The 15,203-nt window shown below is 39.4% G+C and overlaps 1 protein-coding gene across 1 annotated transcript in view; it reads left to right on the top strand.

Moving 5' to 3' along the window:
- The window catches only part of UGGT1 (UDP-glucose glycoprotein glucosyltransferase 1), a 110,086-nt gene that overhangs the window by 50,389 nt on the left and 44,494 nt on the right, over positions 1-15,203 (top strand). Inside the window, exon 18 of the mRNA XM_007461314.1 lies at positions 8,409-8,573. Coding sequence (XP_007461376.1) covers positions 8,409-8,573 — 165 coding nt within the window. The remainder of the gene's footprint in view (positions 1-8,408; positions 8,574-15,203) is intronic.

Raw genomic sequence — 15,203 nt, 5'->3', positions numbered from 1 at the left:
GCCTCTCCCGTTGCGGAGCACAGGCTCCGGACGCGCAGGCTCAGCGGCCATGGCCCGCGGGCCCAGCCGCTCCGCGGCATGTGGGATCTTCCCGGACCGGGGCACAAACCCGTGTCCCCTGCATCGGCAGGTGGACTCTCAACCACTGCGCCACCAGGGAAGCCCAGTTTGCTAATATTTTGTTGGGGATTTTTGCATCTGTGTTCATCAGAGATATTGGCCTGTAATTTTCTTTTTTTTGTGTTGTCTTTGTTTGGTTTTGTTATTAGGGTAACTCTGGCCACATAAAATATGTTCTGTTTGCTTCAGTTTTTTGGAAGAGTTTGAGAAGGACTGGTGTTACTTCCTCTTTAAATGTTTTGTAGCACTCACCTTGGAGACCATGTGGTCCTAGGCTTTTCTTTGTTGGGAGGATATTCATTACTGATTCAGACTCCTTACTTATTATTGGTCTGTCCAGATTTTCTGTTTCTTCATGATTCAGTCTTGGTAGGTTTTATGTTTCTAGGAATTTATCCATTTCTTCTAGGTTATTCTGGAAGATATGTATTATGTATATATAATATACATCTTTAAAAAAATTTATGACAGTTTTTAAAAAAATTAATTCATTTATTTATTTATTTTTGGCTGCATTGGGTCTTTGTTGCTGCCCACGGGCTTTCTCTAGTTGCGGTGAGCAGGGGCTACTCTTCTTCGCAGTGTGTGGGCTTCTATTGCGATGGCTTTTCTTGTTGCAGAGCAAAGGCTCTAGGCACGCGGGCTTCAGTAGTTGTGGCACACGGGCTTAGTTGCTCCGCGGCATGTGGGATCCTCCTCGACCAGGGCTTGAACCCATGTCCCCTGCATTGGCAGGTGGATTCTTAACCACTGTGCCACCAGGCAAGTCCCCATAATATACATCTTTTTTTTTTGCGTATGCGGGCCTCTCACTGCTGTGGCCTTTCCTGTTGTGGAGCACAGGCTCCAGACGCGCAGGCTCAGCGGCCGTGGCTCACGGGCCCAGCCGCTCCGCAGCACGTGGGATCTTCCCAGACCAGGGCACAAACCCATGTCCCCTGCATCGGCAGGCGGACTCTCAACCACTGCGCCACCAGGGAAGCCCCCCATAATATACATCTTAATCCTCTATCTGTATCTTGTCCCTCCCCGCTTCACTCTCCCCACTGGTAACCACTAATTTGTTCTCTATATCTGTGAGTCTGTTTTTTTTGTTGTTATATTCACTAGTTTGCTGTATTTTATAGATTCCACATGTGAGTGAGATCATAAAGGATTTGTCTTTCTCTGTCTGACTTATTTCACTTGGCATAATGCCCTCCAAGTCCATCCATGTTGTTGCAAATGGCAAAATTTCATTCTTTTTTATGACTGAGTAGGAGTCCGTTGTATGTAAACTACATCTTTTTTATCCATTCATCTCTTGATGAACACTTAGGTTGCTTCCATATCTTTGTTTTTTATTTTTTTTTAACATCTTTATTGGAGTATAATTGCTTTGCAGTGTTGTGTTAATTTCTGCCATATAACAAAGTGAATCAGCTATACATATACATATATCCCCATGTCCCCTCCCTCTTGCACCTCCCTCCCACCATTCCTGTCCCACCCCTCTAGGTAGTCACAAAGCACCAAGCTGATCTCCTGGTGCTGATCTCCTGGTGCTATGCGGCTGCTTCCTGCTAGCTATCTGTTTTACGTTTGGTAGTCTATATGTCAGTGCTACTCTTTCACTTTGTCCCAGCTTACCCTTCCCCCTCCCCATGTCCTCAAGTCCATTCTCTACCTCTGTGTCTTTATTCCTGTCCTATATTCCATGTATATGTGTTAGTATATGGTATTTGTTTTTATCTTTCTGACTTGCTTCACTCTGTATGACAGACTCTGGGTCCATCCACCTCACTACAAATAACTCAATTTCATTTCTTTTTATGACTGACTGATATTCCATTGTATATATGTGCCACATCTTCTTTATCTGTTCATCTGTTGATGGACACTTAGGTTGCTTCCATGTCCTGGCTGTTGTAAATAGTGCTGCAGTGAACATTGTGGTACATGTCTCTTTTTGAATTATGGTTTTCTGCTTCCATATCTTTAATTCACCTATTAACATTGTATAGTTGTCTTTTTCTCCCTAGAGATCTGTTAGTATTCGTTTCATATATTTAGGTGTTCTGATGTTGGGTGCATATATATTTAGAATTGTTAAATCTTCTCAATGAATTGACCCCATTATCATTATATAATGACCGTTTTATCTCTTGTTACAGTTTTTGCCTTAAACTCTGTTTTGTCTGATAGAAATATAGCTACCCCTGCTCTCTTCTGGTTTCCACTTACGTAAGTGTATCTTTTTCTATCCCTCCACTTTGAGTCTGTGTCCTTAAAGCCACAAGGAATTGTAGGCTCATATAGTTGGGTCTTATTTTTTAATCCATCCAGCTGTTCTATGCCTTTTGATTGGAGAATTTAATGCAGGAACATTTAGAGTAGTTATTGATAGATAAGGGACATAGAAATGCCATTTTATTAGTTATTTGAGGCTGATTTATATTTCCCTTGTTCCTTTTCTCCTCTCTTGCTGCCTCCGTTTGTGAACTGATGATTTTCCATAATGGTATGCTTTGGTTCCCTTCTCTTCATCTTTAGTGAATCTACTGTAGATTTTTGTTTTGTGGTTACTATGAGTCTTACGTAAAATATTTTATAGATAAAACAATCTCTTTTATGTTGATGACTTAACTTTGATCAAATATAAAAACTACCCTTTTATTCCCACCCCTTTTTTGTTTTGGACATCACAGCTTAACTCTTTATATTGTGTATTCAATAACAAATTATATCTATAGTTACTTTTATACTCTTGTCTTTTTTTTTTGCTTTTCATCAGCATATTCTTTATATTGAAAAACAGCAAGATGGAGTTTTCTGCATGAACAGCATCATCATTAGAGGGGAATTCAGGCAACTGTCATCCATCCCGCATTCCCTTTGAGCATGGAGGGCATTGCTACAAAATTCATAGTTGAGGGCCCTCTCTTGCTTCATTTGAATACTCTTGTCTTTTAACCTTTATAGAGTTAAGTGGTTAATACACCATCATATTTACAGTGTTAGGGTATTCTGAATTTGACTATATACTTAATCTTTACTAGTGTGTTGTATGTTTTCATGTTACTAATTAACGTCCTTTCATTTCAGCTTGAAGGACTCCTTTCAGCATTTCTTGTAAGGCAGGTTTGGTGATGATGAGCTCTCTTAGCTTTTGTTTGTCTGGGAATGTCTTCATTTCTCCTCCATTTCTAGACGATAACTTTGCCAGGTAGAGTATTCTTGGTTGGCAGTTTTTTCTTTTAGCAGTTTGAATGTATCATCCCACTCACTCCTTGCCTGCAACTTTTTTACTGAGACGTCCACTGTTAGCCTTCCCTGGTAAGTTACAAGCTTCTTCTCTTGCTGCTCTTAAGAGTGTCTATTTTTGACTTTTGTTAGTTTTATTATAATGTGTCTTGGAGAGGTTCTCTTTAAATTTATTTTCTTTGGTGACTTATGATCTTCAGGAACTTGGATATCCAAATCTCTCTCCAGATTTGGGAAGTTCTTATCCATTATTTCTTTAAATAAGCTTTCTGCCCCCTTCTCATTCTCATCTTCTCTGGAACTCCAGTAATTTGAAAATTATCCATATACCATTTCTTTAATTCTTCGGTTGCTGTTGTTGTTATTGTTGTCCCCTGACTGGATAATTGCAAAGTTCCTGTCTTCTAACTTGTAGATTATTTTCTTTTGCTTGATTTCACTCTGATATTAATGCTATATCATTTTAAAAATTTCATTCATTATATTCTTCAGCTCCAGAATTTCTGTTTGGTTCTTTTTTATGCTTTCTCTCTTTGTTAAAATTCTGATTTCTTGTTAAAAAAAAAAAATTCTGATTTTGTTTGTTTATTGTTTTCTTGATTTTGTTGAATTGTCCTTCTGTGTCTTCTTGTAGCTCATTGAGTCTCCCCAAAACAGCTATTTTGAATTCTTCATTGGGTAAATTACAGATCTCCATGTCTTTGGGATTGGTTATTGGAAGATTATTGTGATCCTTAGGTGATGTTATGCTTTCTTGATTTTTCATGTTCCTTGCAATTTTAAGTTGCTATCAGAAGTGACTGGTAGCAGTCACTTCTACCAGTCTTTACTCTCTGCTTTGGGAGAGAAATACCTTCCATTTCAGCCTTGCTTGGAATTTTGAGGCTTTCTCAGACTGTCTGTGGGTACACCTGCTCCATGCTGTTCCCTCTTGTGCAGAATTCTGAACTTGTTTAACTCCTCTTGATTCTGCATTGCCCCCAGGCTGGGTGCTGGCAGGCCACCTCCGTTTTGTTTTCCCCAAAGTGGCACTAAAGCTCAAGTTTTTTGTCTCTTTCTGGCCTACTAATGTGGATTGGCTTTCTGTACGTCCTCACTATCCATCTGGCAAAGCTCACTCTTGCTGCCTTTGTCAGGATTGTGCACTGGGAGCCAGCCACAGGGTGTGGGTATATGGTGGTAGGCTGTGGGTATATGGTGGTAAGGTGTGTGCAGAGCACTGCGGGGTGCCCATGAGCCATCTGGGGGCATCTGTGGATGAGGTGTCCTGGGTGTCTCATAGGTGGGCTTGTTGATGCCGTAAGTAGGATCTGCCTTCCTTAAATGCCCTATGAGTGCACTGTCTGCTGCCCTCCCAGCCTCTTCCCCCATGGTGATGCCACTCACAAATCAGTATTCTGGATGGAGCGGGAGAGAAATGAGCCTCTTTGTCAGCATTCCACATAGCTGGGGAGGTTGAGTGCTCAACCCTTGCTCTTGTGTCCCTTGTAGGAGAAATCATAGGCTCAGAAGATCTCTTGTGGCCCTAAGCTGTACTGCCTTGGGAGAGGGGTGATGTGAGTAAAGTCATATTGTTCTCTTACCCTCTCCAGTGTGTCCAAATTCATATTTTTTTGCTCCAGTGGTGTCCTGGAACTTCTTGCTGGAAACTTGGACTTCACAGAGGCTGTCTTGTCTATGGGTGATTGATTAAGATAGTTTTCCCCAGGGGTTCCCTGGAGCCAGCTCATGCATCAGTGCAGACAGAGCCCACAGCCAGTGTCAAAGTCCGTCTGCATGTTACCTGCTGCACGGGTGGGCAACACTTCTCCCGGGCCACTTGGCATATGGTGCTGAATTCCAAAGCTCCCACAAAGACCATTTTGTCTGTGGATAGATGCCAAGTTGTTGTTTTTCTGTGGGGGAGACACTAATGAGGGAAGTCTTATTCAGCCATGATACTGACATCAATCCTGCCTGAGTGTTAAATCTCCTTGGTTTAAGGTTTGTAGTTGAAGCTGGTCATGAGAGCTACTCAGTTTAGACTGAACATGTTTCCATTATTGTATTTCAACCTTCTGTTAAGTCACTTTCCTTTTTTTTTTTTTTTTTTAATAAAATCATATGGATATGGGCACGTAGTGATTTTTCACATTTTCACAAACAGCCTGAGTAGTACTCTGTAGAAAAAAAGAAGGTGAAATAAAAGGAAAGAAGGTCCACTTCGGGAATCTTTGAGAAAATTAATGGAATTTTCTTATATTTCACTTTTGGAAAATGTTTAACTCTGGTTTTCTATCATCCTATTGAAGAAAAAGTACATGTTGCCTTTTTTATTGTGGATGATTGTTATATCAAAAGGATTTGCTTGAAAAACATTGACTATAGTGGACAAATTGGGGAAAAGGCTATTTTTACATGTTGTCTTTTATGCATTGAAATCTTGATTTTGCTGAAGAATCAAGTGGGAGTATCACAGACCTAACTCCTCAATAGTTTCCCAGATTTGGCCATTTTCCTCACCTCTACTGGTTAGAGGCCCTTCCCATATAAACAGATCATAATTACCTAGCTATTTAAGTAGGCATATATACTCTCAAGAGAAGGATGTTGTGAGATTCCCAGAGGTCCTAAGAATCTAATGATCAATAAGATTTTTTAAGTTGCAGGAGCTGTACCCCTCATATGAAAAAGCCCAAGAAAAATAGATTTTTTGAAAAGGAGGAATGACTGCATTTTTTAAAAAATTAATTTATTTTTGGCTGCGTTGGGTCTTCGTTGCTGCACACAGGCTTTCTCTAGTTGCAGTGAGCGGGGGCTACTCTTCGTTGCTGTGCGCGGGCTTCTCATTGCGGTGGCTTCTCTTGTTGTGGAGCACGGCCTCTAGGTACATGGGCTTCAGTAGTTGTGGCACACAGGCTCAGTAGTTGTGGCTCGCGGGTTCTAGAGTGCAGGCTCAGTAGTTGTGGCGCACGGGCTTAGTTGCTCCACGACGTGGGATCTTCCTGGACCAGGGATCGAACCCGTGTCCCCTGCATTGGCAGGCAGATTCTTATCCACTGTGCCACCAGGGAAGCCCGAGTGCATTTTTTTCTTTTTAAAGGAAGAATGAGTGCAGTTAGCAAATGTTATTACACTTAGGAATATCTGTACCTTTTGTGTAAATCTGAAGCTGTGTTATCTTCTGTACCTGGTATTTGAAAGAAGTAATCATTTCTAAAACTATGTAGTACAATCAAAGTAGATCTTTTGAACTGAAGAGAATATAGTCTGATAGGTGCATATTTATATGTTTCAAAGCCAAAGTAAGAAGAGTTCTAACTTATTCATGCAAACATTTTACATTTGGCATATTAACTCTGAGTCTTTATCAATCTCAGTTATCACTTATGAATGGCTCATTCGTGACTTTGTAGTCAGTGTTTCAAAATTATGTGTAATTAACATTTTTAATGATCAGTTGGTAGAAATTCTCACGTGTAATTTTTAAGCGTGACTCTGATAATTGGCCTGCATTCTGTTAATTTTTAGTCTGATGATCTATTTGCAAGTTGCAAAAATGGAAAGTTTATAGTCAAAACATCTCCCTCCCACTCTTGCCTTTTACTCAGTTGCCACGTTCAGAGAAAACCAGTGTTACTTCTTATTGTCACTGAGAGTTATAATGTGGATTTTGTTTTGTTTTCCTGGGGGATTGATTTTCAAAGCTCAAAGTATATTAAAATTGAGTTTTTATGAACTTCTTTGAGATAGGTGAGATGTCAAAGAACAGAATTAATGTAACAGTTTTGGGAGTGTACATTTTAAAAGTTTTAACCATGATATACAGAGATGGTAGAAATCAACCTGGAAGGCCTTTCTTATTGTGCCATGTTAGTCCATCAGATAAGTCTGTACTATCAGTTATCACTGTGGCTAGATCTGAAACTAAGCTGATGACTGGTATTAGTTACCGAATTGAAGTACTTTTCTATTTGTGCTATATCTAAAATGGTTATTTATTTTAAAATTCTGCTATTTTCAGAAGATAGCAGTTACGAGATGTTTAACAAGAATGCTTTAAGGATCTTCTTTATATCTTGGGTAGTAATATAGTTTTTACTCTAAAATCTCAGTCTTGGGTCTGTGGTTGATATCTGGGGGAATGTACCTATGTCGATTGTTGGAAAAGTCTCAGATATGTTTGTTCGCCTGGTACTTCCCTGCCAAGGAACCTCTTTTGTCCTGGAGAAGGCAAAAGATTGAGCTTAGTACATTATAGAACAATTTTTGAGCACTGTTTTCCCACCAACCTTGTTTTGTTTTCTGTAGGTGTAACTTCTTGTTTAGTGATATGGACCCTTTTAAATTTAGAATTGGGTGTAAATATTTCATCTCAAGTTATCTGCCCAGGAGCACTAATAATTTATGACAGTCTATGGTTGTGCTGCCCATTTAGCCTCTGGCCACATGAGCTTTTAAAATGGAAATTAATTACTTTCACGTGCTCAATAGCTGCATGTGGTTAGTGGTTACTGCATTGGACAGTGAAGATAGAATATCTCCATCATTGCACAAAAGTCTGTTGTATAGTTTGGGCTGTAGTATATGTAATTCAGGTCTGGTAGCCTGGGCTGCTTAGAATTACCCTCATCCCCATCTTCAGCCACTTGCTGATTTGTAAGGTTTTGTGGTTTTATTAAAACTCAGTATTTTTTTTTTTTTTTTGCGGTATGCGGGCCTCTCACTGTTGTGGCCTCTCCTGTTGCGGAGCACAGGCTCCGGACGCGCAGGCTCAGCGGCCACGGCTCACGGGCCCAGCCGCTCCTGTGGCATGTGGGATCTTCCCGGACCGGGGCACGAACCCGTGTCCCCTGCATCGGCAGGTGGACTCTCAACCACTGTGCCACCAGGGAAGCCCCAGTTCTTTATATATTTTTAAAAGAATTTTTCTTTACTTATTTCTTGGTTTCCATATTTCTGTTGTTTCTTTTCTTGTTAGAACATGTATGTGTGAAAAATATGCTTTGTTCCATTTGTCTCAGGAAGGACAAAAATGTGCTGTTTTGTGGTCCCATGTGTTTCAGGAAGCAAGAGGCTACTATGAGCAGACTGGAGTTGGTCCACTGCCTGTTGTCCTGTTCAATGGAATGCCCTTTGAAAAGGAGCAGCTGGACCCTGATGAGTTGGAAACCATCACAATGCACAAAATCCTGGAGACTACAACCTTCTTTCAAAGAGCAGTGTACTTGGTAAGTACTGTTTCAAGGCTGATCTTGAAAGAGAATGGTTTGCGTACATTTTTGTAGTCCTGTAGTAGGCAATAAAGTTTTCTATACACCACTCATAATTGATTTGCAGACTCCCAGCAGGTTCTGCTGTAGTGAAAATATCCCTGAGACTTTCTGTACGTTGTTTTTGTTTTTTTTTTTGTGTGGTATGCGGGCCTCTCACTGTTGTGGCCTCTCCCGTTGCGGAGCACAGGCTCCGGACACGCAGGCTCAGCGGCCATGGCTCATGGGCCCAGCTGCTCCACGGCATGTGGGATCTTCCCGGACCGGGGCACGAACCCGTGTCCCCTGCATCGGCAGGAGGACTCTCAACCACGGCACCACCAGGGAAGCCCCTTGTACGTTGTTTTTGAAATAACTAATTTTATTGGCTTCAAGATTAAATTTTATTTTAAAAATTCTTAAGAATTTAGCCATTCTAAGAGACATTTGTTCTACTTGTAAGGAATTTTGACTCAGAAAAATTCAGATATTTTTATATATATATAGATGGTTGAGATATAACTTACATGCCGTAAAATTCAGCCTTTTAAGGTGGACTATGCAGTGGGTTTTAGTATTTACACAATTATGCACCTGTCACCACTGTCTAATTTCAGAGCATTATCCTCACCCCTAAAATAAACCTGACGCCCAGCAGCAGTCACTCCCCATTTTCCCCTACCCCACCCCCTGACACCCATGAATCTGTTTTCAGTCTCTATGGATTTGCCTGTTTGGGACATTTTATAAAAAGGGATTCATATAATATATGGTCTTTTGTGACTGATTTATCTAACTTAGCATAATGTTTTCAAGGTTTATCCTTGTTGGAGCATGTGTCAGTACTTCATTCCTTTTTTATGGCCAAATAATATTTCCTTCAATGGATATACCACAGTTTGTTTATCCATTCATATTTAGGTTATTGCCACTTTTTTGGCTACTATGAATAGTGCTGCTGCTATAAGCAATCATGTAAAAGTTTTAATGTAGACATATGTTCTCAGTTGTCTTGGGTATACACTTAGGAGTGGAATTGCCTGCTAATGTAGTTATTCTATTTTTAATAGTAATTCCATTTTTAACAGAACTGCCAGACTGTTTTCCAAAGCACCTGCACCCATATACATTCCTCTCAGCAATGTATGCAGGTTCCATTTTCTCTAAATTCTAGCCAGTTGTTGGTATTGTCTGTCTCTTCGATTATAGCCTAGTGGGTGTGAAGTGGTATCTCATTGTGGTTTTGATTTGCATTACTCGACCATGAATGATGTTGGGCATTGTTTCCTATGCTTATTGACCATTTATTTCTCTTTGGAGAAGTGTCTGTTCAGATTATTTGCCTGTGTTTAATTGGGTTATTTGTTTTATTACTGTTGAGTTATAAGAGTTCTTTGTATATTCTGGACATGAATTCCATATTATTTATGATTTTCAAATATTTTCTCTCATTTTCTGGTTTCTCTTTTTACTTTCTTGGTAGTATCTTTTAAAGCACAAATGTTTTAAATTTTGATTAAGTTCAATTTACTTTTTTTTGTTGTTGTTGCTTGTATTATTTGTATCATATGTAAGAAACTCTTGCTTAATCCTAGGTCATGAAGATTTCTGTGTTTTCTTCTGAGTATTTTATAGTTTTTTCTCTTAACATTTAGTTCTTTGATCCATCTTCAGTTAATTTTTGTATATGGAGTGAGGTAGGATTCCAACTCTTTTTCCCTGTTCAATTTGAGACATGTACCTTGGGTATCTTTTTGAATATTCAGTTGCCCCAGCACCATTTATTGAAAAGAGTAGTCTTTCCCCATTAAATTGTCATGGTACAGTTGTCAAAAATAAATTGCCCACTAATGTATAGGTTTATTTTTGGACTGTCTCTTGTTTTCCATTAACCTATATATCTTTTTCTGTGTAAGTACCTCATAGTCTTGATTATTGTCATAATCAAGTGTGAGTTTTCCAAGTTTGAGCTTTTCTTTTTTAAGAATGTTTGGCTCTTCTGTGAATATTAAATACATAAACATATATGAATATGAAATAAATGTACAGTGAAGCAGTCATTATAATAGCAAAGAATTAGAAATAATTTAAGTATCCAACAATATGATGGAGCACAATGTAGCTATTAAAAAGATGTTAACTAAGAATATCTAAAGATATGTTTATATAACATGTTGCCAAGTTCTGGCAAGTGGATTATAAAGTAGTGTGGCCAGGCCTGATCCTGTTACTGTGTATATGTGAATGTGTCTGGGTAGGTGTGTTCATATGTAAGTATGTCTGTATGTGTATATGTGTATGTCTCTGTGTGTGTTAGGCTGGAAACAAATACCTCAAATGAGAAGCTTTTTCATGAACAGCATGGCGAGATTATGGATGATTGTTTTTCTTTGGACTCTTCTGTATTATATTTTCATCAATGAATATGTATTATATTGCAAATATGAAATAAAAAAGTTTTTTAAAAAGCACTAGCCTGTTTACCACCTCACAGATGGGAAACTGCTCAAGCACAGAGAAAAACAATTGATTTAAAGTTTGAAGATTAAAATGAATATTTTTAAAAAGTCAGATTTGAGTTCAGAGAGTGAGCTACAGACAAGATAATTACGTGCACTTGTGGTTTCAAAACTCATTGTGTAGTTTTAAATAAACATCACAAATTTCAACTCACTATTTGCTAAAATGAATGTTTTTAGAAAGGAACTCTTCTGATTTCAAATCACGTTGATTTAAATGAACACCTCCGCTTTTTAGTCTACTCTTTTCACCGGGCTCTTCTCTGTGGTCAGACAACCCCACCTGCCATTTTGCATCAGCTCACCTGACAGTTGTCTATAAAATTTGTGAAATTCCTAGTGAAATTTGATTAACTGAAACCTTAATTAATCAGACATGTGGGGCTTTGTTTTTTAGGAGAAAGATCAAGGAAAAAGAAAATAAAATATTAGGGGCTTAAAACCAACAAAAAGCCCCTAAAGCTCAGCTTTGCATGTGTGCTTTGTGCTTGTTCCATTTTCAGACAAATCGTAAAAATCCAAGCAAAAAGAACCCCAAAAAAGCAAATAAAAGAAAATTAACATAGCCCACAGTCTCTTAGATTTAGCCACCATTTGTGATTCTGTACATGTTACCAGTCTTTAATGCATACGCAAAACGCATGCACATGCACACAAGCATGTACGTACATACTCATACATCTGTTAATAAGGTGATGGCTGGGGATGCTTCCTTCCTCGTGGAAGTTTGTAACTGGAATATTAATATTTGCAATGTGTTGACAATTTTTAGTTTGCGGAGGTGGAGACATCATTTCTCCTTTGGAGCAGACTTCTAATGTTTTTAGAAAAAGTCCCAGTCTGGGCTCTTTAGTTACAAAAATATAAAGGACTTAGCTAGGATACTGAGAGAAAATGTCAAGCTCCCCATAAATATGACCGTGGCTGTGTAAAGTGACATGGCTACTAATGAAAACAAGGCTACTCTTTAGCCTGGCTATGCCCTTAATGTAATGGAGAAATGATTTTTATCTAAATGAAAGTTTGGGTTGGACTGTTGGTGTTCCTTTAAAAAAAAAAAGGGTTTGGCTCTTCTGTGTCCCTTTCAATTCCATAAGAATCTTAAGATCAGCTTGTCAGTTTCTGCAAAAAAGGGGCCATTGGGATTTTGATAGGAATTGTGTTGAATCTGTTGATCAATTTGGGGAATATTGACATCTTAATAATATTGAATCTTCTAACCCATGAACACAGGATGTTTTTCCATTTATTTAGGTCTTGTTACTTTCTTTTAATGATGTTTTATCATTTTCAGTGAAGAAGTCTTACACTTCTTTTGTTAAATTTATTCCTTAGTATTCTACATTTTACTCTTTGATGCTGTTGTAAATGTAGTTGTTTCCTTAATTTAGTTTTTGGATAGTTCATTGATAGTGAATAGAAGTGCAATTGATTTTTATATGTTGATCTTATATGCTGTAACCATGGTGACATTGTTTATTAGCTCTAAGAGTTTTTTTGTGGATTCTTTAACATTTTCTGTATAGAAAATACTGACATTTTTCAGATGACGAGGGCATGTCTAGGTGTGGAACTCGTGAGTTTTTCTTATAGTACTTTACATTTCTTTCTTGCTTATTTGTTTTTTACAGCAAACTACAGTATTTCCATTCCCTTAGTTTTCCACCTTTTCAAGACATCAAAATATGACTCACTATACAGATGTTTCAGGAGCCCAGACCAATGTATAGGCAAAGAAAATCTCAGTACACTTGAGGATTCTCAGTAGCTTGAGAGGGAGATCAAGGTCTGGCGCCCTTATAAGTGATGATTATTAAATCAGAGCTAATGGAAAGACTGAAATGATTTTTCAGTTTTGATCAGTATATTTAATTATTAAAAAATTCCCATGATTATTAAATCATCATAAAAAATAAAATTAAAAATCTCCCTCTGTATATAGCCATTCATCTTCCCACCTTCCAATAATAGGTAATTGCTGTTTTAACTTTCCTCTGAATTCTTCCAAAGCATTTTTGTATCTGTATGCTAACAATGAATATTTACTCCTTCCCAACCTTTATTTAAAAGTGGTAGCAAATTACGTAACTATTCTATACCTTGGTTTTTTTTACTTAACAAAATGCATGTTATGAATCTTTCTAATTCAGTGCATAGAGTATTCTCAGTTTTTGAAGACAGCTGTGTAGTATTCCATCACACAAGTGGGTTTCAATAAGAAGGAACAATTTTACCCCACTTGGCGGCACATTTGTCAATGTCCGGAGACATTTTTGGTTGTCATAACTGGGGGAAGGGAGGGGTGCTACTGGCATCTAGTGGGCAGGAATCAGAGATGCTGCTGAACCTCTTAAATGCTCAGGTCAGTCCCTCCCCCTTCCAAAGAAGCAGGACAGCACCTCCCTTTCCAAAGAGTTATCTAGTCCAAAATGTCAATAGTGCTGAGATTGAAAAACATACATTATATGGATATACCCTTATTACATTTCTTAGATATGTAAATTAACATTTTCCATCAAATCTGGGAATATCCTTTATTTCTTCTGACAGTCTTTTGGCTGTAATGACTTCTGATACCACACTACTCAGAGTTAGGCCACAGTCCTAACAGATTAAGGACATAGTTCTCCATAAGGCTGTCTTCACTTTAGACACCAGCCCCAAGTTCAGAGATCCTCAGGCCACTGTTACGATTGACTGGCTACAAATGCAGGCGTTCCCTCAGTTTTGATAATTTGCTAGAATGGCTTGCAGAACTCAGGACAGTGCTCTCTTTACAATTAGCATTGTTATAGTAATAGAATATGTATCAGAACCAGCCAAAGAGTAAGGTACACACAGCAAAACTTGGGAAGGTTCCAGATGTAAGAATTCTGTGTCTTTTCCCTATGAAGTCAAGATATATTATCCTCCCAGCTCACTGATGTGTGATAACATGTGGCGTGTTGCCAACCAGGGAACTTCAGCCAAGTTTTGGTGTCCAGAGTTTTTACTAGGGCTTCATTTCATAGCTACTACATATATGTATATATATATGTATATTTTTAAAGTTTTTGGCTGCGTTGGGTCTTCGTTGCTGTGCGTGGGCTTTCTCTAGTTGCACTGAGCAGGGGCTACTCTTTGTTGCAGTGCGTGGGGTTCTCATTGCGGTGGCTTCTCTTGTTGCGGAGCATAGGCTCTAGCTGCGCAGGCTTCAGTGGGTTCAGTAGTAGTGGCTTGCGGGCTCTAGAGCGCAGGCTCAGTAGTTGTGGTGCACGGGCTTAGTTGTTCCACGGCGCTTGGGATCTTCCTGGGCCAGGGCTCAAACCCATGTTCCCTGCATTGGCAGGTGGATTCTTTTTTTTTTTTCTTGGCTGCGTTGGGTCTTTGTTGCTGCACACAGGCTTTCTCTAGTCGTGGCGAGCGGGGGCTGCTCTTTGTTGCGGTGCATGGTCTTCTCATTTCAGTGGCTTCTCTTGTTGCGGAACACGGGCTCTAGAGCCCAGGCTCAGTAGTTGTGGCACACGGGCTTAGTTGCTCTCTGGCATGTGGGATCTTCCCGGACCAGGGATCGAACCCATGTCCCCTGCATTGGCAGGTGGGTTCTTAACCACTGAGCCACCAGGGACATCCCTGCATAGCCACTATTGATTGAATCGTTGGCCATGTGACTAAACTCAGTCTCTCGCCACCCCTCCTGTTTCTGGAGGTCTTGCTGCTCAAAACACCAATCCTCTAAACACATGATTTGTCTTTCTGGCGTAGGCAGCCTGCATTCTGAGTCATCTTGTTAGCATAAACTACCTGAGGGCCCACCACCAGGAATCACCTCTTTAGTATAAACTGTCTGGTGTGGTCTGAGGGGCCCTGCATAAATAACAAAGATAACACTCCTATCATTCAGGAAATTTCAGGATTAAGAGGTTACCTCCCAGGAACCAGGGAGCTAGCCAAATTCTTTATTACACACTGTCTTCTTTCCCCCTCTCCTCCTTTTTTTTTTTTTTTTTTTTTAACTTTTCGTTTTTGGCTGTGCTGCGACGCACGTGGGATCTTAGTTCCCGGACCAGGGATGGAACCTGCGCCCCTGCGGTGGAAGCTCGGGGGCTTA

This window comes from Lipotes vexillifer, unplaced genomic scaffold (genome assembly GCF_000442215.2).
Source record: "Lipotes vexillifer unplaced genomic scaffold, Lipotes_vexillifer_v1.1 scaffold158, whole genome shotgun sequence".
NCBI lineage: Eukaryota > Metazoa > Chordata > Mammalia > Artiodactyla > Lipotidae > Lipotes > Lipotes vexillifer.
Note: the sequence above shows the minus strand (reverse complement) of the source record. Positions and strands in the feature narration are given on the sequence as shown.